Source organism: Corvus kubaryi, unplaced genomic scaffold, assembly GCF_017639235.1.
Source record: "Corvus kubaryi isolate FWS band 111438036 unplaced genomic scaffold, C.kubaryi_AGA036_p1.0 37386, whole genome shotgun sequence".
NCBI classification, from domain to species: domain Eukaryota; kingdom Metazoa; phylum Chordata; class Aves; order Passeriformes; family Corvidae; genus Corvus; species Corvus kubaryi.
The window spans coordinates 1,506,764-1,530,921 of NW_024581128.1; the positions used below are offsets into that span (position 1 = coordinate 1,506,764).

At 40.6% G+C, this 24,158-nt stretch overlaps 1 protein-coding gene across 5 annotated transcripts in view; it reads right to left on the reverse strand.

Moving 5' to 3' along the window:
- Window positions 1-23,812, reverse strand: part of VPS54 (VPS54 subunit of GARP complex) — a 47,073-nt gene extending 23,261 nt beyond the window's left edge. The window contains exons 1-10 of one of the 5 annotated variants that reach the window (XM_042036682.1): window positions 23,724-23,812; window positions 15,332-15,493; window positions 14,374-14,479; window positions 14,238-14,282; window positions 12,728-12,806; window positions 10,046-10,080; window positions 8,608-8,665; window positions 5,780-6,165; window positions 1,689-1,815; window positions 543-650 (exon numbers count right to left, since the gene is read on the reverse strand). In XM_042036682.1, the coding sequence (XP_041892616.1) occupies window positions 543-650; window positions 1,689-1,815; window positions 5,780-6,165; window positions 8,608-8,665; window positions 10,046-10,080; window positions 12,728-12,806; window positions 14,238-14,282; window positions 14,374-14,479; window positions 15,332-15,467 (1,080 nt within the window). In that variant the 5' untranslated portion in view covers window positions 15,468-15,493; window positions 23,724-23,812. Of the gene's footprint in view, window positions 1-542; window positions 651-1,688; window positions 1,816-5,779; window positions 6,166-8,607; window positions 8,740-10,045; window positions 10,081-12,727; window positions 12,807-13,676; window positions 13,751-14,237; window positions 14,480-15,331; window positions 15,494-23,723 lie in introns of those variants that run through there. The other 4 variants (XM_042036681.1, XM_042036683.1, XM_042036686.1 and 1 more) reach the window with 4 other exon arrangements.
- Between the last annotated feature and the right edge of the window lie 346 nt (window positions 23,813-24,158).

Sequence of the window (24,158 nt, forward strand, 5' to 3'; positions counted from 1 at the left end):
ACCTTGCTCTCTCAGAAAAAGGCAAGTATATTTTCCAACCTCTTATCATGTGCCTGCACTAGGTCTGTGCTAACATTAAGGCAAGCAATATTTTCTGTACCATTTGCTGGGAATTCATTTGTTTAAACTGGCAAGTTCTTTGATTCTTTTTTATGTATTTACATCAAGAACTCAAGGGTTTTGTTTTACAGAGCGTTGGGGGGAAGAGGTTTTTAGTGCGGTTTTGGAGTGTTTGTTGTGGGTTTTTAATGAAATGTTACGACACAATGCTACTGTTTGGGAGTACCATGTGTTAAGAGAAATGAAAGCTCAGAACAATTTTACAGAGAAAACAGGGAGCTTATGTTACCTACACCTTCCAAAAGGTCTTCTCTGTAAAGACCTCTGTGCTTCAGGGAGCCCTTAGGTGTCTGCAAGCTCAGCTGCTCTGAGACACCATCAGCCACCAAAAAACTTCATCAAAGCTGTTCTTAACGACTAAAAAAATTATTTGCAAGGGGTAGAGGAAAGCTTGTCAGATACATTAGAAATGTTTGTCTTACCTGTTTAATTATATTCTTTGCAGTATTAATCATTTCATCTCCATATATTTCATAAAAATTTAGCTTCCTTTGTTTTAGAAGTCCAAATACTAGAGATACAAGTCTCTCCTACCAAGAAAAAGAAAAATTAAACAACAACAAAAAAAACCACACACATGAAAAATATCAAGGTGAAGACAAGAAACAATGTTAAGAAATTGCACAGCAGTAAGAAAGTTCATGTATCAAGCACACAATGAACAGCATTTAGGTCAATCCAGTTCTTCCGGACTAATGCCAAGCTTTGCCTATACAAAAAAATACCAGCAATACCAGCTGAGTCTCTTTCTCCCACCCCTCTTCCCTGCCAATTCCTCAATTGGGCTCACTCACAAGTGCTTAAACCTGTGGATAGTTCTAACCATGACTGAGCTTCCTGACCCTGAGCAAGACTGACGCTAAGCACAGCCCAAGTGAGAGGCTGGCACGCTGCAGCACAGAGGGCAAGAAACCACAGGGCAGAAATGGGAGTACTGCAGTGCTACTGCCAACCACTACATCTCATGAAATGGGTTAAACAAGGCTGAATAGTTCATAGGCTCTAGCAATTACTGAAGAGCCCTACAGCCAAAATCCAGAAAAATCTTTTCTGGGCTAGAAAGCAACCACAATAGCTTAATCATCATATGTTTATGATCTTCAGAGGAATGAGGAATATGTATCGACATATACACTGTGAATGAAGCATGCATTCAGGGCAACCATATGCTTGGTATAAGCACTCATAAAAGCATGGGGAGACAGAATGAGAACAACATGCAAATACAAACATTGCAAAACTGAAATTTTACAACCAAGTCAATGAGAAACCATGTTCTTTTCCACTTACATGCTTAGGTTCATGAAGTATACATTTAATCAGAGAAAAGAGAACTGATTATTTTGAAAAAATAAAGTGGGCCTGGATTGCTGTCCTGAGTTTAATTAGAATTATTTCATCTTATCAAGCACAAAAATAAAGGGGCGGGGAGAGGTGTGGATGAGAAGATAAATAGTCTGAAATTACGGTGTTGCTACTAGGGACCTGAGTGAATTAGTTGGTGTTAATTAAGTATGTTAAAGATGCAAACATATTCATGAGACAGTTTATTTCAGTAACAGACATACCTCTTCTAGAATTTGGCAATCATCTTCTAGGGGTCTATTTAAATCATTGCGAGCATAAGTTGAAAACTCTGCAATCATCATTTTATCTATCAGCTTTTCCAGTTCACAAAGCTGTGAGCCAAGATGCCTGAGAAAAACAGCCATTGAGATATGAGCTAAATAATCAACCTGAAAACGAATCATTAGTTCACAGTTGAAGAAAATAACCACCCAGCAGGAAATTTCCATGCAATCAACGCTGGCTTAATGGGAGGCTCCAATCTTTCACTCCTCAGAGCAGCTGAAATCATGCATTTTTCAGAGGCACTGCCACCTTGCACCAAAACATATGGACTTGAATACTGATGTAGGATAAAATTTGTAAGTACGGCTTTTTGTTTTTTCTTTTTGGAAGGTGCCAAGTACCTCTCTGCCCAATGAGGTGAACCAGAACTAAGAATACTCAGTGCTTGTCAGTATTCTTTGGCTTGTCGAGTTCCCCAGATCATCAGTCCACGAGTTCTTCTAATTCAAACATTTGAGCTTTTGATGAGGTCACAAAATTAAATTCACATGAGATGCATTAATAGCATTACATGACAGGATGGCTTTCAGAGAACACAGGAGTTTCTAAATTTGCCATTTTTTATGCTAGTCTAAATGAAAAATGTTTTTCCCACGTATTGCAGATTTTAAACCATATTTTGCACACTGTTGTCATACAGAACCACAAGGGAATTTCTCACATCAGGAATGTCAACCACTCCTTAAAAGTGGGAACTTCAGACATGTCAAACACCCCAGGGTTTTCAACTACCACTAACAGCTGGGGACAAATATCTGTAAAAATCAGACTGCTTTCTCTTTACCAAAAAGAAACAAACACAGACACTTTGCAAATGAGAACTAAGAGGAGCTGTGATATTTTAGATAAGCCTGGATACAAAATGGGGAGGATGAACATGGCTTTCATTCACTGCTGGTGTAGCTGGACCCTTTGCTGTCATAGCTAGTGGACTCCTGGTAACTCCTCTTTGCAGAAATCCACACGGCCAGAGCTGAGCTGAAGTCAATGAATCTTGCTAGATCTGAGCTGAGCAGATTAATTAATTTATTTTACTTTCAAGATGACCAGGGATAACTGTTGTTCAATAACTCATCGAAATGGACAAAGCAGGCATATTTCAAATATCTAATTTAAGCAAAAATAACCTGTAGAAAATCCAAGCCTGCTGCTTCACGGGCATTTCAGAACAAATACAACAGGAAAACACCCTAAAGATTATTATTTGCAATGTAATAACTGGAGCTGCAAAAGTGACAGTAGGACTAAGAGCCACAACACAAAAGCTCTTACTGAGGTAAGCATGAAGATGGCTCCTTGGTACATTATTTCTGTACCCGTGCTGAACTGCACTGGAACACACCTCTCCTCTCAAATCCCAGCTATGGGAACATCCAACAATAGCTCCCAGCACCTGCCCTCACCACTACGCCCAAAAGGTTTTAGTCCCTAGCAGCCACAAAAATCCAACCTGAACATGCAGGAACAAGTCAAACCTTAATTCACACTCCAGTGAAACACCTTGGTAATTATCTCTTAACAGGTACCACTCACACATCAGATCCCTTCAACAAATCCTGAGTATGACAACCCTATCATGTAAAATGATGAGCGCAGGGTAAAACTTCTGTTAAAATACACAAATGAGAACTGTTTTTCCATGTATCTGTGTTTTACTGTATAAAATACCATGAAAGTGTGGTTTTCCAGCATACTTCTGCTAAAAAAAAAACCAAAAAAACCAAGCACCAAACCAGAAAAAACCAAACCAAACCAAAAAATCCCCCACAAACAAGATCACTGTATCTCTATCACCCCAATAAGGACTGTGAAAACAACACAGAAAGTGTTTTCACAGATTTGTAAGTTAGTTAACACATTAGCTTTTCTATGTAAAATTAAAAGGGTGAACTTGAAAAGGTTAGACCTCTGAAACTTTAATTCTATCCTACAGTAGAAGCAAGCAGTTACAACTGACACATATCATTATTGACATTAACGTAGATTAAAGACACCAATGAATTACTTCACACCACCTTTACTGTTTTTTTTCAATTTTTTGCTACAACTAGAAACAAACTACATTCTTCTCTGCATAGAGTATGATGAGGGAAAAATTAATTGATGATCTGAGTAGTTTTCTTACTGCTTTATATTGAATGATTCTGACATGACTCAATTTAAAACACCAAATTCTACAAGCTGCCATGGCTTGCAGAAACAACAAGCTGTTGGGGTTTTTTTTCATCAGGTATTTAGTAAAAAAAAAAATAGTAATTATTTATAAAATGAGTTACTGCTTTAGAAGTTCATCTCTTCTTAAAATAAACCTGGTATTTAACTCACTTGACAAACTGCATCATTCTTGCTCAGAATAAAGCAAGACCCCTTTTGTATTTCTTGGGAAAAGCTAAAGTGTATGTGCTTGCCATCAATTTATATTTTTTAAAACTTTTTTTTAGAAACACAACATTCTACTGAGAAGTTTTATCAAGACTTCCATCTTTCCATTGCACATTATTTCTTCACACAAGCTATATACACAGGCCATTGTGAGACTTGAAAACTGTGCTGGGCTTCTCAACTGCACTTGCATTTCTGGTGGGGCTCATGACTTAGGTAGCCCTTAACTCACCTTTGTGAGCCTTTACTGTCCAAAGCAGAGGGGACATTTCCCAATCACGTCACTGTCTGTAACTCTACCAAAACCAGCTAAGCTTTACTCATATAAATTATTCTTTACAGACAAGATGACTATCTACCTGCAAGTATGTTCCACACCTGAGGGTAATTTTGAAACAATGGCACATCCTTGGGATATCATGTGTATCAACCCAATGTCAAGAGAATTGCACTCTCTGCTGACAGATCACACAGGTTACCCAGCTGCAAAACACAGCTGATTCTGAATGATGCTGTCACAGGGCTGCAGAACTGCTCAGACTGTCACCAAGGTCAATACAAGGGTGACTCAGTCAAGGGCTATGCACCAGAATCAAGTGGTTGATAACTGGAACAGTAGAGAGGACAAACTGCACTGAGGTGTCTGAAGAGAGACAAGCTACACTTTTTAAATGGTCTGTTTCTAGGTTTTTTAATAAAAACACTTAGAGCAACTTCATCTCAGTAATTTATTAGCTCGCTTACATTTTTTTTCCTTTTTTATACTATTTTTAGTATTTTCTCCTGAGATCTTTCCTACATAAAATTTGAGTGTTTTTCCAAACTAGCTAGAAGGGGTGTTAGGAAGTTGACATAACAGATGGACAAGAACAGTAACTATATCAAATTCTGAACATTCATGTTACAGTTACTGAGCAACAACCATGCTTTCATTATGCAAGCTGTGGACCACTGGGCTGCAGGAACCACATAATCTCTAAACAAACCACCCCTCACCTAGCATCAGCTTAGAAAACTTAGCACAGAGCTCCTCAGCTGGCTGATGCAAGCCTTGGAGCTGGTTTAACCACACACTACTTTTGCCAGCACCATGCCACACTGGCAGCTTTGCATACAAGACTTTTAAACTATCTGTATCTTATGATGGCTTATTTTACATCAGTTAAAAGGATTCTGCTGTATTAATACTCTTGCATGTTCCTTTAACAACTCAAGACCGGGTCAGTCACTAAAGACACGGGCTCAAAGTGGAGCTGTGTAGCAAGAACCCATCCCTGGGGTGCTGCCTGCAGGAGGACTGCAGACCCCCACGTGGAAAACACCTCTCAGCTGTGAGCTACAAGCCATGCAAGATGAAAGTCCAGGCACAGCTTGGCTCTCATCTCTGCACCCCTAAAACATCTGTAAACCAGAACAGAGGATAAAGTATTTAGATGTCCAAGTTCATCCCACTCCAAAAAAACCCCATCTCTGGCAAAGGCATCAGTCACACACTGCTTATGCCACACTTACATTTTATACCTTCTGCATTAGGTCCTCTAAGAATGAATGAACACAGGTAGAACAAATCCCTTCAGCCAACATAATGTGCTCAACGCATTCCAGCTCTGCTTGCATTTTATGTACTTCCTACATGGTTACCTACCGGAAACTGTGAATACCTTGAAGCTCTTGCTGTAACACTTCTTGTGTTGTTGCTATTAAGTCCAAAGCTCCAACATACTCTGAAGTGGAGAGCAGCAACTGTACTGTGGGCTGTGTTTGGTGTACAGTAGCCATTAACTTCAGTTTATTGTATGCTTTTATACAGTTATTTCTGGTGAGCGACAGTCTTAAAACTCGAAGTGATCCTTCACACATTACTTTATCAATTTTAGAGATCTTCTCTCTAAGCAATTTTACAGCCTGGGAGGTTTTCCTGAGGTAGTCCTGCAACTCATGCTGAGAGGTCATTGCATGAAAAAATGCTTCTGAGCGGAGAGAAATCTGATGAGCAATATTGACTTCCACGATGTCCAGATAATGGCTCAGCTGGGAAGAGGAAACACCAACATTATTTTTATCACCTGGAAGCTTTATCACCATGTAATACACTTTCAGGGTATTTGTCTTATTGTATCAAGAGGAAATTTTGCTAATAAAAATTAAATCCCTTTGTCATTGTGGTTTAATAATTTCTTTTTAAATTAACTCAAAATCACTGTGGGAAGGCTGATTTGATGCCTTTCGTGCTTGAAAATAAAAAGTTAGAAAAGCAAATAAAACTAAAATATCCGAAGTTTTTTACCATGTGGTTGCACACTGGCCACAGAATATGGACAATAACCAGGAGACAGCTCTGGATGCTGGCTTGCAAGCAACAGTATATACATGCAAATAGTCTATGAAATTTGGGTCACTTCAGCTGCTAAAGGTACAGCCACTATACTTGATGACACCCCACTGGAATGGCCCTGCTTATTTAAAAAGCTGTAGTGCCTTCTTTGTAGAGAAACCTCCAGGGCATCTCTGGCTGCAGTTGTACTTTTGCCAACCAGCTGGAATTAGTACTAAGCCTATTTCCTGTGTGCTGGCACTGTGGGATTCCCAGAGACAGAGTACACCTACATGTTCAGAACCTGAAATTCAGATTCTCTGTCCAACAGTTACCAGACCACTGCGTTGGCCTGATTCTTTGACTGTAAAAGCTCTGTGGTCTGACTTATGCTGAATATGCAAACTCCAAGGACTGAGGCTTTAGGATGCTCATCTGAATGTTAGTACTCAGATGACCTGGTTTCTCAGAGGTGCCAAGCATTCAAACCTCCTGCTGAATTCCAAGAGGCCAACCAGAGATGGAAAGGAAATCAGCTGGATAGTGTTTCCTTCTTGAAGTTACTTTCATACTGCTTTCTGTGGAGACACTAGGGATCTACCTATACAATATGCAAACCCACCTTTCTTGTTCACATCTAATTTAATCGGAAACATCCTCCACCAACCACTGTGACACACCTAGCCACAGGGAAAGCCAAGACAGACTCTGACATAGAGATCAGAGAAAGGGCTATTACAAACAACTATTTATGTGATTGTACCAACCAGATACCTCAGGTCCCTTCACTATGCTCAACAAGGTAGAACAAACAGAGCAAACAGTACCTGCCTCAAAGAGTTTACAGTCCCAAAGTAGGGCAACACATGGGAGGAGGTAAGGAAGGAAAAAAACATCATGGGGAAATTACTGCAGTAGATCAACAGCAGTCCAAAAGCCTGTAAGCAGATCTGCTTAAGGCAAGATTTTCAAAATCCTGTTGGAAAATGGTGCCTGGAGCAAGGGACAATTATGGCAGCAGGGTGCATGTTTATACGTGGTAAGTGTAAACCTCAGGTAGTTCAGAGCCTTTAAAAAGTAAAACAAAAAATTTGGGCTCATTTCAGTCATATGAAGCAGTGTTTTCACTCCTCTGCATCAGTGAGGGCTCTGGGTCTGCTTCAACACAAGTCCTTTCTGAGTGTCCATCCTGCTGCTGCCAAGCACACTTCAAGAAGTTCACAGCATATGCCAGACATTGCTTTCTCATCTTCAGACAGCAACTGCCTCAAAAAACTCCAAAGAAACCTTCCTCCAACTCTGGGCATGGAGGACAACCTAATAATGAACCTTTCAGTTAGCCTCCAGCAGAGCCTGTCCCATCCTCCTGACTTGGCAGGAGAGCAGGAAGACTAATACCCAGAAATCTGGAAACACTTTCCAGACGATCTCATGTTATTTTTTTCTTAATGCACCCCAGACTCCAAAATTATTCAGATTTTCTAAAAGCATGAGTATTTGTACTGTAAAGACGACTCATAATGAGATTTTCTATAGTATGACTACATAACTAACAAAAAAAGAAAAAAACTACCAAGAAGAGACTTCTGTTTCCAATATGAAAGAAACAGCTCTGCTTTCACATTCTCCTTTGTGAAATGCAAAAACAGATCAGTGCAGATGACAACAAAAGAGGAATCTCTTAAAATACAAACCCAGTAGGATTTAGTATTGCTTTTAGCATAGAAAGCACACTGCCTTGAATCTGAAATTTTCCTGAGATGTTGGAAAGTAACAGTCTTACACACTGTACAGCCTGTGCAATCCAGCTTTCCCTCCTCATGGAACTGCTCTTCCTCCCTAAGAGAACTACTCCACACCTCTGAAGTTCTCAATATATACCTGTTTCAGTAAGTTACAGCTGTCATGAAGAGCCAGTTGTTACATCACATACAGATTCTTTTTTTCCAGATTTGACAGATTTATTGAGCAGGGAAAAAAGTTCTCTTTCAGTAGGATGTTTCCTGCATGATTTACTAACAACCTGCAGCCTGATGTAAAATGAGAGACAGCAAAGCCCACAACGATGTCTCAAGAAACACTACACAACAGCAGCATGGAGTTCCTTCGTAGTATCCACCAGCACTGATGGATAACCACAACTTGTGTCGAAGTTGTACCTTTTCTTGAAGTAGCTTGGAGGAAGCTGCATCACGATTTCCTTTTCCACCAGCGGTACTAAAATGAGACCATGGTAAAACGGCATTAAATGTTAAGGAATCTTCCAAGGCAAAATCTGGTTTCATAAAAATCTGAAACAGAAAAACAAAAGAAATAAATGTGCCTCACTCACCCCTACATTTCTTGCCCCAGTTAAACACATCTCCTGTCTCATTAAGCTAACAGAGACCTTATTTGTTGATTTCAAAATCCAGATTTTCATTTATCCAGGTGAACAAACTCATTCCAGACCTTACAACCAAAGTACTTTACACTTTGAAAGCTTGTGTGATATGACAAAGTCTTATCTTCCTGAAAGTGGAAGCCATAGTCCAAAATTACATGTGTATTCATTCAATCACCTGAGATGACCTAAACACCCTGAGTGTGCGAATGTAGGCAGCACTGAAGTGCAGGTGGGCCCTCTCAAGAATCTTAGCAAAGCTTCTTCACTAACGAGGGCATCCTGCTGCTGATCTGCTCATTCCTGGGGCCACAGCTTCTACCAGGCTGATGATCCAGCCAGCTGTCAGGGTGCAGCTAGTGCTGTCTGGGAGGGAGCAGAGCCTCGAGCTGCTCTCCTTTATCAGGATGCAGCAAACATGCTCAGCACAAGAAGAGGCAGTAAGGTGTAACATTAACTACACCTCCGGGAGAACTATCAATCTGAATTCACTCTGATAACATTTATACTTGACAAAACCTTGAGCTTACAGGCAGGCAATAGAACCCTTTTCCTTTTATTTATGAAGTGCAATTTTCAAGGGTTCAACACAGACTGCAGCATCACATCACACTCAAGCATTCTTGTTTCCTGGACTTTAAACACTGCAGTGACAGCTACTCAAGTCGCAGCCTGCACGACTGGCACAGAGATGCTGACCCATATTAACACTCTGACTTCTTACTGTACCTAGAAAAAAATTATTCACACTAAAATGGAATCTGGAGTTGTGTCTTTTGTCAACCTGACACAAAAACCCACATCACGTACACTGTGTGCTTATATGCAAGAGAGCCCTGATCAAGGATTCCAGAAGTTAAACCTAATGCTAAGTTGTACACTAGGTAATGTTCAAGCGTTTCTCAAACTCTCCAGTCTTCCCTTCCTCCTAGAACGGCCAATTTTGCTCAGCTCTGAGGTCTGAACTTCATTTATTTAAAGATGAAAAAAATAATGGCATTTGTATTATACTTTAAGAGAAAAATTGAGACCATGGAAAGAAAAAGAAAAAAAAAGACAAAGCAAATCATCCTTAGTCTTTTTAAATTCTGAGCACTACACATCCTCTTGAGAATCAACCCAAGTCAGCAGCAAGGACAAAATTTCTACATGCATATATTTAACACTTCACGTGAGGAAGCCTTACAACAGCTCTGAGTGCACAGAAGCCATACCTTAGGTACTTGTTCCAGATCTGTCCTGGATTTATCTAAAATTAAACAAAACACAAGTAGTCATTCATGAGCAAACAATGGGAAACAATCCCCTTGAACAAGTGAATCCCATGAACATGAGGAAGTTTTCAAGACAACGATGGCATGTTCCCCACAGAGAGGGAACAGGGTTACAAACTGAAATGAAACCTTCTGACTGAACACGAGGAGAACCTTTTCCATCATGAGGACAATCAAGCATTGGAGCAGGCTGCCCAAAAGGGCTGGGTACTTTGGAGATTTTCTGGACATATACTTGTACATATTTTCTGGATATTTCTATTTTTCCATGGTAAAGCTTTGAATGCCTTGGGCTGACCTCACAGCTGAACTGGCTTTGAGATGGCCACTGCACTGAAGGCCTTCTGAAGTCCCTGCCAACCTGAAAAATGCTGATTCCTTGAAGTGCTTTTTTGTCCTTTGCAGTTCAGGTCTCATGCTCAGACTACTCAAAGGAGCTTGCACTTGGCTGTTTGGCAGTGTCAGTGTTAGTCATACAAAGCAATCTGCTTAGCACTTCACATTCATTAGTGCACTGGCAAGGGCCAGTAAAAGGTCCTTCTAACACCACCCCAGTTTTAATGCTCCAGACTGAAGCTGCCCATACAATCACTTTTGCGCAGCACTTGGAGACTGGATGCACAAAGACTGGCAAGAAGGATGAACAAGGGCTCGGGCCAGAGTCCCTAGCACACTGAGCAAGCAGCACAGCAGCAGTAATTTCCATGGAGTAAGATGACCTGACAATTGCAGAGGGTGAGAGAGTTGAGCTGGGAAAAGAGTTAATTCATTACACCCTAGCAGAACTTGAAGAAAAGGCAAATTCAGACTTTTGAGGTTCAGGCAAAATCCCCTGTCCCACCCTCGTAACTTTAGTGTACATTATGAAGAGGGGGCACATTGGAGGACAAAAAAGTTGAGGAATTTAAAAGCGACAAACCCGTATCTCTGCTGGACAGTCTGCTCATCCCTGACAAACATGGCAAGTGCTACTTCAGCATCAGCTCCCACTGCTCTCACCTCTTTGGTTTTTACTTCATTTGTTTCTTACTTTATTTGTATCAAAATACAAAAGGCAACCTTGGAATCATTCTGCTGTCCTCAGTCTTTGCTCAGACCAATTCTTACAGAAGTAAAAGGCCAAGTCTTGTGGGATGGAGTTAGAGGAAGACAGGAAACAGTAACAGCAGAAATTATAGAAAATCACAAGCTTCAGTTTACCAAATGATGCTTCTAAGAGGAACTGTCCAGCTACCCAAGGAGCTCCCAGTTACTTTGGTGACACTAATTTTCTCTTTTTAAAAACATTCAGACTCTTTTAAAACAGATTAAGCTAAGACTGAAGAAGGCACTTTGATTTTACAGTATGCAGCACAGACAGACTCATTCTGGAACAGCTATTCAAAAATAACACCAATACAGAGAAACCCTGCAGAAAGGCTTCCTTTTGCACAGAAGAGGAGGAAGAAAGTCAACTGAAACAATTTGATCAAAAGGAGTAAGCTACTGGATCCTTTTTGTTGTGTTACCTGTAGACATTGATATAGATAAGCCTTATCAAACAAGGATTGATAAATGAATCCTTTTATGCTAACATTTTTGAGAAAGTAAATTAAAATAAATATTAAAAACTTTCTCCAAGTTATGAGTGTCTCTTTTCCTTTTGCTTGTCTTTCCTTTTTTATTTTGCCTCTTGCCTTCCTTCCTGTTTAGTTTCCTATTAGCTGAACTACTTCCATGAATTCCTGAAATTCAGCCTTCACTCACAGGTTTGAGCTCCCTGGCACAAGACAGACCTAGACACACTGGAGAGAATCGTGTCAAGAGTCACAAAGATCATTAAGAAACAAGGAGGAGAGACTGTTTAGTCTGGAAAAGCCCAGGGGAGATCAGTGTGCTTAAAGATCTGATGAGGGGGCACAAAGAACACAAAGTTGGTTTTTCTCTGTGGTGCCCAGTGTCAGGACAGGAGGCAATGGGCAGAAACTGATTACATGAAAGATTCCATCGGAACACAAGGAAATACTTTTGCTGTGAGGGTGGTAAAACACTGAAACAGGTTGCCCAGACAGACTGTGTAATTTCCATCTGTGATATCCAGAACCCAACTGGACACTGTCCTCCCATAGGTGGCCCTGGCATGAGCAGATGGTCTAGACTAGATCATCTTGAGATTTCACTTCCCATCTCAGTCATGACGTGACTCTCATGGCAGAGATACATGAATGGCACTGCAGTTCTGCACTGCGAAGCCAACAGCTCCTACAAATTTGATGCAACAGTTTCAATGGGTCTTAAAATAAAAAGCAGTTAAAGAAAACACTGCCAGCGCCACAATGACCTGCCACGAATGCAAACATGCCAAGAAAATGTTTAAAAGCAAGTATCACAAGCATTTTGACCTATAAAATGACAGCAGTGGTCATGAATACTTCTAAGCCTACCATGTCTGAGTTTTCAAACATTGTTTCAAAGAAACCATCAGGTATTATTATACATGAAGACCTCAAGCAAATAACAGAGACAATTAGTACATTATAGAATCAATAATGAGTAACATTTGTAACACTTGCTACTGATGTTATAACATACTGATACAAAAAGACACCACTTTTTAATGATTAAAGGAGGCTTTGACTGTACCGTGAGTGTGTAATAGTGTCCTGTCAAAGGTATCTTTAGGAGTACAAATATTCTTGCATCTTTCATGAACTTTCTCTCTCTGTAGAAGAGAAAATACATTAAAGAATTATTCTGATGCCTAAAATCCAGAACTTCCTCATTTGAAGCAAAACATTCAGTGAAACACAACTGAATTATGCAAATAAATTCTGGCAAGTTCACAGTATTTTCTTCCTCTTATAAACTCAGACAAAGTTTTTCCAGGTGAAAGGTACCAAAAACTTCAACCTATAGTGGATGTGTTGTTTTTTTTCCTGTATCTTTACATCTCAAGAGAAAATGAACCCAGAAGTTATTGAAAAGGTGTAACAACTTCTCTACATAAGGATATATAATCACAGATCAATTGTAATTACATATACAAACATTTATTTGCTGACTAATCCAGAAATCACACTAACACACAAAGAATCCTTTTTCATTGCTAAATCAAACTGGATGAAAGTAGAAATTACTTGCACACATTACTAATGAGTACCTTGCTGAAACCACGTATCTTGTTTCGTCATGCTGAGCTTCAAATTTTAAACACCACCAGAGACCATAGTGGTGAGAAATTATATTTCTAAAGAACACCAATGTTAACTAGATTTCTGCTAGAAGCTACACAGCTCAGTTCCAAAATCTTCTTTCATTTAGCAGTCACTGCATGAAGTACTAATTTTAAAGGATGAAATCTTAAAACATTTAAAATGCTGAATATGTGAGTTAAATGCAATGGTTCTGCTGGAGTTCAGTTATAGACAATTCACTTCCACAGTCTTTAACTATGATTAAACAAGTAACACTTCCTGCAACTAATTCTGAACCAGCAAAAAAATAAGGAAGTTACAAACCAAGGAAGCAGAAAACAGCGGGAGACTTCTACATGTTCTTTCAGTTAAAAAAAGAAAGAATACTACATACTTACTGACACTTGTATTTTTAAGAGATTGTAGAAGTCTCCTACTGGTCCTGGTGTCCTTAGATGTAGCTTACACTTCCCTGTTACAAAAGAAATCATGAAGATAATAGGCCTATTTATAGTTTGAGAAGTCCATGTATAAATGTTTCACTGTTTAGATTGAAGACTCTTAAAAATATCTCCAACCCTCACAGTATGTAGTCATTTGATCCAAAGGTCTGAGAATGCCATGTTGCATTGTAGAACCCAATCCTTAAACAATCCTTACAGGAAAAAAAGGATTAACAACCAGAAAGAATATGAACTGCAAGCCCTGGTGCAGAGCTCAGTACTCAGAAACAGAAGTTAAAAATAACAAGAAATTGCCTCAGGACAATTCAGAAAGCATTTTCCACACAATGGGTTCTGAGATTATAAAACCAGAAATGTCTAATGAAGACCAAACCAACAACGAAAAAGCAAATCATCAGCTAACTGTACGATGGGCTACTAGCAGGGACAACCTAATTAGAACAAGGATCTCCTTCTGGTCCCTAGGACTATGTGCACCTAATTGGGGGTTCTTACCGGAGCGATTTCCTGTTGGTATAATGCAAAATGTTCCTTGGTGATCTGTGGGAGGTAGAATGAAGGCGTGACTTCAGTGTCCACAAAGTCTACTCCCCATGTTTTTGTAAAGAAATCAGATTCCCTTTTTGCTAACCTAGGATCATTTAGTGCTGCTGGGAGATTGACTTTGGAATGATAAATAGTCCATCTTTGCTGATCCGCAACTAGAGATGGGCTGTCACGTAAGTTATTGGGATTGCCTGCAGCACAAAAGACAAGACATTTTGTTAGGGTGAGAAACAAGGCTGTAGCTTTTGCTAAAATGTGGTTCTTACGCAAACCATGTTTTACCAGTTACATACTGCATTAGAATTATCTATGCAAAAGACAGATTATATTCTCCTTCTGCAACACTTCACCTTGCATTCCTTCTATGAGATTAACCAGTCAAGTTCTGAACACAGAAGTGGTGTATTGACACTTACTAAATAGATTTAGCTCAACAACTTTAGCTTCTAGTGAAGAGAAAAAAATTCCAACCACAAACATATTTCTAATAATCTGATCTTGATCAGAATGACAGCTGCAATTCATTAGCATTAGATGTCATAATTCTTAAGATTCCATCCCACCTACTCCTTTGTATAAACTAAGCTTTGGTGCAACACAACAGCTGGAACCGTGACCAAAATCTGGTTTAACAACAGCACCAGAGACTTAGTACTACAGACAGGTCACTTGCTTCCTCCTGCAGAAGGGCTGGGATGTCTCCCAGAAGGAATGCAGTCAGACTCTCCAAGCACACTGGACACGTCTGCTACAGGCTCTGACAGATTGCACCCTCTTACATGGAGTATAGATCACAGCTGTAATGTGGAATCATGCAAGCAAAAACCCCACCTATAATGAGAACATCTTAAAACAAGCTGCAAATAGTCCCTCCTATTGCTCCAAAGGGATGCTGGGTAGTATAAAGCAGAATTACGGCATGCTTGGAAGTAGGACTATGGCTTACTACACTACACCCAGTATACAAGAAATAGTGAGTGGATGGTTGCCAATAGTTCAGCAAATTGAGCTGCTTTCTCCCTCTCCCTGCACACCAACATTACCTGTGGGTTCCTTGGGACACACATCAGGCAGGGACTGCACAGGGCGAAAGTGTTTCGTGGCGTCCATTTCTTTTTTAAAGAAAGCATCACTGCTGTTTGACTGAGGCACTGGTGAAGAACTGTGGCTTGATGCCATTGCATAAAATCACCACTTGATAAAAGCTAAATAGGAAACAATAGATATCCAGGCTTTAATAAAGCTCTGGGGACACACTGTATCAAAACAATGACACTCCAGTATTGTTTTTAACTGCAGTACTTCAACTGACACATTTCAACAACAGTAGAAAGTTTATTTTAAACACAAAAATAAAAGGCAGAATGTAACTGCATAGTCTGTTCCTCACACACCTGTAGATTTGGAGGATAGCTTGGTTTTGGGCACACCACCAACAAAAATAAGAACATTAAGGAAAAAAAGGAAGTCCTTCAGGCACTTCTTCCTTTCTTGACATAACTATTGCAGCCACAGTGCACATATTCACAGTAGAATTTCCTGTCAAATATCAGGAAACATTGTACTTGAATCAGGAAAACTGACAATTCAACTTTTATGGTTGCCTAGTAAAGTACAGTTTATTTCAGCATAATGTATTTGCACAGAGAAGACAATTAAATCATAGATCAAAAAGCTCTAGAGTAAGCAAAGTCACACTAATTTTCAGTTCAATTTTAAAATCCCAATTTGAAAATAACAGCCTTAAAAATTTTACACCAGGGCTAAACTTAATGAGTTCTTTCCATCTGTAAACAAAACTGCATTTCCATCAAAGTATCAGACAGTAGTAAACTGCACAACTATTAGAGGTTTGAGAGTTTATTAAAACTGTACAGCTCAAGGAGTGCCTGTTCAAAGGGACCGATCTGGATCCATGCCTTTAAGGAGAAATTAAATGCATCTAGCAAGATCTTAGCGTTTAACTACCAACCCTTAATGGACACTTAAATTACTTACTACTCGGTGAAGGAGCACAAAAAGATTAAAGGCCTATTTTATCTTCAAGTGCTAAAGCAGGCACCAAGGGATGGCTGTATCTCACTGTGTCAGCTTCCAGCAGCATCACATACATTAAAAATCTCATTTGGAAAAGAAAAAGAAAAGGTTCTACTTTCTAATCGAAGTTGAAAGTGTCCTACAAAACAATTCTAAAAAAAGATGTTCAGCTGTAGCAGAGCATCCCAATCAAGAGGCCCATACTAAGAAAAACTTACTAGTAGACATAAAAAATGGGAGCAGTCAGAAATAGATAAAAAACCTTTCCAGACATCTGACAGATCTTCCTTAAATACCATGCAGCATTAATCTCTCTCCCACAAAAGCCCCACAAACCCTTTTCTCTACTACTTATATTGCATTTTGATATTCTTATGTTCTTCCCTTGACATTTCCAAAGTAACTTCTTCATTAAGCTCTTCCCTACTGTTTTGGGGTGGTTTTGTGAAAAAAAATCTAGTATATGATGACAAAACACTGTCATTTTGGCATTCTTAAAAAACACATCCAGTGCTATGTTGCCATGACCAAATCTCCTAAAGGCATACAGTAAATTTATCTGCACTTGGAATTGCTTCAAAGTGCTGTATTTGCAGTTTTTCTCCTGAAAAAGCCTCTGTAATACGAGACAGAGTCTGCTCTAGCCAGATGTATGAGCAACTAGGGCAATTTGTAGAAAGCATTGAAATCCTGTAAATCTTGCAAGCTAGTCTTTCATTAAACCTTTCTCCTTTCCCCACAATGAAGTACTATCTAAAAAGATTGTCTAGGATATGAATTGTCGCAACTACATAAATCTGAGTGGAGAAAATACTATCTGTGTGATGCTAGATTTAAAAGAAATTTAAAAGACAGTTTAAGGTTCAACAACACCTCAGCTTTTCAGAAACAAACTCTACCTACTCTTGCACAGATATTTTCCTTACTTGTCACCATAAAATATTCACTGCAAATCTTAAAATAGAATGAAAAGAGTATAATAAAATATCAGTGCAAGCAGTAACCTTCATACTATTGAGTGGATTCCAACAAGATATAAGAGTTCACAGGCAGAGGCCTTCTTAAGTGGCATGCAATCTGATGCTGTACTAAATTATTCATAGCTAGAAGCTATTCTAGTATCCTCCTAAGTCAGGACCCTATGGATAATTAACCCCAATGAACAGCCACATTTGCACAGGAAAAAACTCATCTCTGTACTGCCCAAAACCAGGCATTCCTCAAAATGCAGTCCTTAAACTGGCCAACAAAGTATAACTTCAGAAAGAGAAAGAAAACTGGACAATACTACCTGCATTAAATCCAAATTACAAAGGAATATCTGCCAAACCCATATGAAGATGAAAATCCCGCCCTACACTCATCTCCATACACTAACCTTTCCCACAACTGAAAAACTTTAATTTGTTCACCAACAGCAGCAGTTCCTTGTGCTCCACTACTAAACATTTTATAGACAAATAAATCTATAACCAGCCCCCTAAACCAACATTTTAAAATGTGCAATAATATATAAATTTGCTGATTTAAACATACCAAAAAAATGAAACCCAGTGTAAACACAGAACACAACTTCTGCACAATATTTTAACCCATTCAACTTTCAATGCAAGTGAAAGGCAGGTAAATGCAGTTAACTGCACTAACTGTGCAGAATGACAGGCAGGTAAATGCAGTTAACTGCACTAACTGTGCAGAGCGAATTATAAAATGCTGAGTCCCCTGAGTCTCTTACTTAGAAGAGCATATGGCTGTAGTAAGAATATTAAACTGTGTAACTTCATGACATCAGTGTTTAAATGATATACAATTAAAATGGATTAAATCAACTGTGTTCTCTCCAGTAATCACCATAATTTACTCACATTTTGTCTTGCAATGTGTATTAAACTAATGTAATTTAAAAAACCCTTTAGAGGTTAGATACAAGAGTAATGACAGAAGCTGGAATCCAGGCTTATAGCTTTATTTGCAACATGTCTTCAATATATTACATCTATTTTGTACACACTGTATTAATTTCCTTAGTTAAAAAGATTTTATTAAATTACACCGTCACTGTAATGACTTAATACCACTGAAGTTAAGCCAAATCTGCCATGGCAACAATGAAAATAGCTTTGATGATCTGAACTGACAGTATTCTTACAGTTTGAGCACATGAAGAGCTATGCTTCAACCTAGAGCCTCCTCTTTAAAACCATTCTTGTTCAGTAACGTGCTCAGCAAGTACAATGTGACACAGCTGTACAACACAGCAGGGAACAGAATACTGCGGTGACGAGAGTAATAACCACACTGGGATACTGCCCAGTCAGCGAAACAGCAGATCTGTGAGTTAGCAATGCATTAATCACACGGGGTTTTTTCTGAGGTGACTACGCTGTGACTCTTGAGTTTCACACCCGAGGTTTCAGCTGTTAGATGAGAGCACAACAAACAACAAAGCGTATTACTCAGAAGTAATTGCACAGGGTGGTTGTAACTCTGGAGGATGTGCTTGTTTTTCTAAGTATCAGGACTTGTACAAAACTTCTTCAGAAACTGCCTTCCTATATTCTGAGTGTAATTATTCACATGCTTTGTTTTTCCAATATAATTCACAGAATCTGCTCTCCAATTTTTATTTCAGCTTCAAAAACAGTGACATCTAATAAGAGATACCAAGTACCCAGAGGGAAGAACCCAGCATTCCAATTGAACATACAACATACTGAGCAAGATTCCCCTTCAAGCATTCCCCACTGTCCACAACAAGCCACACCTGGACACCAGCAGGCACTTTTCAAGGGCTATGCTCTGCATCCCAAAAGTAAAGCAGGAGAAGTTTCTCTGTGAACACAAATGGCATGCTAAAGTCCCTGCCGCTTTTCATGACTTTGGCAACAATAGAGTGAAATGAAAATATTTCAAGCACTCCTCTAGCTACCCAACATGCTTTGGAATAGAAAACTATCAGAAGCCACCCACAAATCAAGCTAAGGCAAGATACTGCACCATTTCTAAATGATATGATAAATACCAAAGGTATTTAGTAAAGAAAAGCATACCTGAAACATAGCTAAAAGATAAAAATGCACAAGGGACTCCTTCTAGGACCTCAACAGCTAATAAATGGCATGTTGTTATTGGCCTAATATATTTACTCTGCCCTCAAAAGTTTCGCTTTTCCTATCCATTATTACGCAGCTCTTTTTGCTAAATCAGGATTTCACCCTGTAACAGGGAAACCATAGTAGGAGCAAAGCACACAGCACCTTTGTAAGACAACGTGAGCCAGACTGCAGGAATGCAAGCTTTCACTTTTTTTTTCAACCAGCTAATTCCTCAGGCTGAAATTTCCGTGCTTGTCCCTGGTGCCCTGAGACAGACATCCCCATTGCAGCAGGGGAGCCAAGGTTAGCTTGGAGCAGAAACCTTTAAGCAGTTTCAGAGAATGAGGCTAAAGCTCATTCAGGGAGCTGTTCTGTTAACCCAAGCTCTTTCTGAACACCTATTTCCACCCTGGGGTTTCAGAGGAGGAAGCTGATGGCTGTCAGGGGAATGACACGGCCAGAGGCAGAGGAAAGCTGTGACATGTCCCCCTGGAGCACACTCCAACATGAAACCTCTTCACACAACTTAGAGAGGAGGCTGTGTCAGCCTGGCCTTTCTGAAAGCCTAATGAATATATGTATATTTGTATTCACAAACACGTATTTGAGTGCATTCTGTACATCCCAACAGTACCCCCAACCTCATGTTCTCACACTAAGGATGTACCTTCTCTGCAAAGTTAGCATGACTGATGACCATCCAGATTAGCCTTGCTGGGATGAAATCAACCCAACAAGGAAGCAATGTATGAGCTATCTGCATTTCTCATCAGCCCTGCTTAGCCACACGTGCTGTTACGATCCAGCAGATTCTGTAATTCCTCAGACTGTGCTACTTCCCCAGCAAACTGCATAACAGGGACTGTGGAAAAGCAAGAGCACTTGAATAGCTTAGAAAGTAATGCCACCACCCTGCCCCTAAATAGTCTCTTTCATAAGGCCATCTCAAAACACTCCTCTCAAACAGGGAAACAGGCAAGAAAAAGCAGTAGTGACTCCAAAGAAAGAACGGGACAGCTGCATCCCCACTGCAAAGCACCATGGGTAGCCTGCAAGACCAGGATAAAGCAACATCTGACTTTCATATTATTACATTTTGTACTGGTTTCTTTTGCCCTTCCCAGCTGTAGGCACATGAAGAGCACATTAAAAAAAAAAAAAAGTTTTAGCTGAGCTTCATTTCTTTAAACACAAGAATAAGATCCTCTGAAAAGAATTACCCCAAAATGTCCCATCACTGAATAATGTCTTGCTACTTAAAATAATCTACAAGTGTAAACATTTTGTCAAAAACTGGAAAGCAATTTATCTCCTTTTAGACAAACTATTTGGGAAGTAATATTTCACTTTCATTCAGGTACCAAATAAACAATTATATGAAACATCTGTGATGTACCCACTGGGGCAAATGCACTTCCTCTCACCTGGAAAACCAACCTCCCAATGCTGAACACTAACTGGAAATCAGAAGGCAGCTTCTGTGCTGGAGAAACAGACATACCTATAGCAGTTTAAGTCATTAGGCACCACGTTCTTCCACAGCCGAGGCGTCAGAATCATTCAGAAACAATCATCAAAGCAGTAAAAATACATGTCAGAAAAGGCCTTGTGGTTAGCTGCTCACACAATCACACAATATGAGAGTGAAGCCTCTTTGTACCCTTTTTTCCAGGCATCAGCATTACAGTGTGCATTACCCCTTTGGAAAACGGTGAAATACGAGCATCTTACAGAGCTCCAGAGAGGTCCACGCAGCTGAACAAAGACCAAGGAGACCCAGCAGGCATTCCTGCCACGAGTCTGTCAAAGGCAGACACTGCGGAGCAGTGATGTGTGGAGGAAAGGCAGAAGAACTGCACCAGCTCCAGCAAAAATCCCAGCACTGAGGTCCTGACGTGACAAAAGGAGTCGGACAGACGCTCACGGCATGTGCGTCAACAGCACGATTCCCTGCACAGCCCCTCCACTTGCCATCCTCAGCAGGGCTAGGCTCCACTCCTTCATCAAAAATAACTTCCTAAAAGTATGAATTTTCATGGGAATCACGTCTTTCCAAAGCCTTACCCAAGTCCTGAACTTGCAATGGGTATGAGGGAGCCAGATAAAAATATTTCATAGTTTGACAGCATGCATAAAGCTGTGACCAGAGACTATCAAAAGGCAGGCCCAGTGCACCTCATATCAAGCCCTGACACAGGATGCCAGTCCAATGTCACCCTACAGGGCAGATACTCTGAAAACAAGACCATCCAAACTTTAACTTGGTGAACAACAGAGAGTGCCACCACATTTGCTGATAGTCCTTGTGGTATTAATACCTGCCCAAGAATAGATCAAACAAAACTGATCACTCCTATTCACATCACTTCCTTTGCATCCCTCAAATAGCTCCCACTGACAAAAAGAATAAATAATTCTATGGCATAAAAGCCAGTATGGTTATGCTACACCTAGAATGCCAAAAACCAAAAGGAAGGCCTTATACTGCTGCTTACAGTGACTGTGTAAAACTGATGGAAACTCTCTAACATATTGCTAAGTGCCAGATATGCTACTCCAATTCTAATAATCTATCCCTAAACACACACACACACGCATCCAAAATGGCCCCTTTTTTCCTTTTTATTTAAGAACCAAATTGATAGAAAAAGGCTGGGATATTTAAGCTATTAAGTATGAGTACTTTGGAACATCTGATCAGTACATGGATCCGTCAGTTTTGACTATGAGGGAAACACATTAACAATTCTTTACCTTCTGAAGAGAATACTCAGGTGGTTTTCTTTAAATCTAGGTGAGGTGGGTGCAAAAAGTTAAAAATAAGAAGATAAAGCCTAGATTTGCTGGTAAATATGATTTGGACTTAATCATATGAAGCCCCAGAACTACGTACATAGGACATCCACAATCGTGCTCACCCGCTCACTCTTCCTGCTCCATTCATAAAACAAGACAATAAATAAACAAAGTGTGAAGAAAAAAAAGAAACCAAAAGAAAATTGTGAGCCTCCCAGCTGGAAGGATATGATGTTCATGGCCCTTCTCTCTTCTTGAGACTCAGAGATCCTTATTTTCCCCAAACTCTGGAGAAGGAAAGCAGAAGTGGCTTCTTCACAGAGTTGCTGCCCCAAAAGAAGAAACGATACCTACATGATTCCATTTCCCAACCTCTTCCTGCTCAAACTGCCAAAGAGAAGCCTGCAGTCTGCTTTCTCCACTCTTTCTAATGGCTCCTGACATTTTCCAGGCAAACAATATCCCCGTTCAACCTTGGAAATGTACATCTCCTTCTCCTCCTGTGAAGTTTGTGCTTGTCAACAAGGCAAGATTCCTACACACATGCCAAACTCCCACTACAGAGAAAGATGGTGCTGAAGACAGAGGGACACTCGGGACAGATCCTGTTACCAGCAAATCAGATGGGAGAGGTAGAGATGCTTCTCACTGTGCAAACTTCTGGCCTCACTGGTGAGGCTGCCCAGGTGATGTACAGTGACTTGTGCATGAAGAGCCATAGATCTCCTGTCAATTAATCCATTTTAGGCACTGTTTTCCTACCCAACGGAAGCACCAAGGACTTCAAGACGTTTTGTCTGTACTACAGTTAGTCAGAGTCGCACTGACTGTCAGCCCAAAACAGTAATTACTGCAGCCACTACAATAATTAACATACTGCAGTTGGGTTTTTCAGTAAGACAGCAATTTCTCACAGGGTTGCACAGCAACAGCTCCACAAGTCCATTGCACTTCTCATTCGGGACTTCATCAGTACAGGTAAGACAGTGAAGTCAATACATCACCTATGCTAGAAACTCAAAAGAATAAATACCTGCAGATCTGTAGCCCAGTAATCACTCTGATGCACTTTAAAACAGGCATTTTATAGTTTTTTACACTTGATTGTGATAACTCTATGTCCTATAAGAGCAATCCTAAGTATTTAGAAAATATAAGAAAAACAGAGAAGAAAAAGATAATCTGCAACATGCTAAGGCCCAAACTGGACAGTCAGGGGGGAGTTTCTGTTGGGAGTGTAGAAGGTTGGTATCTTACATGCACATGTATGTATATCTCAACATCACATACCGTCTTTGAAAAATTACAGTAAGGAAATGCAAGAAGTTAATTTTCCCATCACTCAATTTTAGGATCATCTACAAACCCAGGAACCATCGCATTCCCAAATGGCTTATGGAACCAGCAAGCCCTTTAGCGCTCCACATCCCAGTCCATCCTGGCTGCCATGCGCCAGAGGAAAACACCAAATACTTGCTCTAAACGTTAGCTCCCGCGCCGGCCATACCTTATGGAGAACACGCCAGGAGTATCTCCCGGAGGCCGTCGTCATATCTCTCCCCGTGGCATCGTCGGGAATGCTACCGGGGACCTGCGGGACAGTGACCGCATGAGGGAGGCCCGGCCTCACGCCGACACCTCCGCACCCTCCCCGCACCTCCCGCCGGGCACCGCCCGCTGCCCACCGGGGGGTTACCATGGAAATTCAGATCGGGGATTTGCAGGAAAGGAGGGAAAGCGGGCCGCAGGCAGCCCCCCCCGCCCACCTCCCCTCGCGTCCCTCCGCTCCGCCGCCCGGCCCAGGCCGCCCGGGCCGCCCACACAAAGGGCGCCCGGGGAAATTAAACTTTCCCGGCCGCTCCCCGGGGGAGCCCCGGCGGCGGGCGGGGGCGGGCGGCGGCGGGGCCGGCGGCGGGCGGGCCCCCCGCGCTGTACCTGCGGC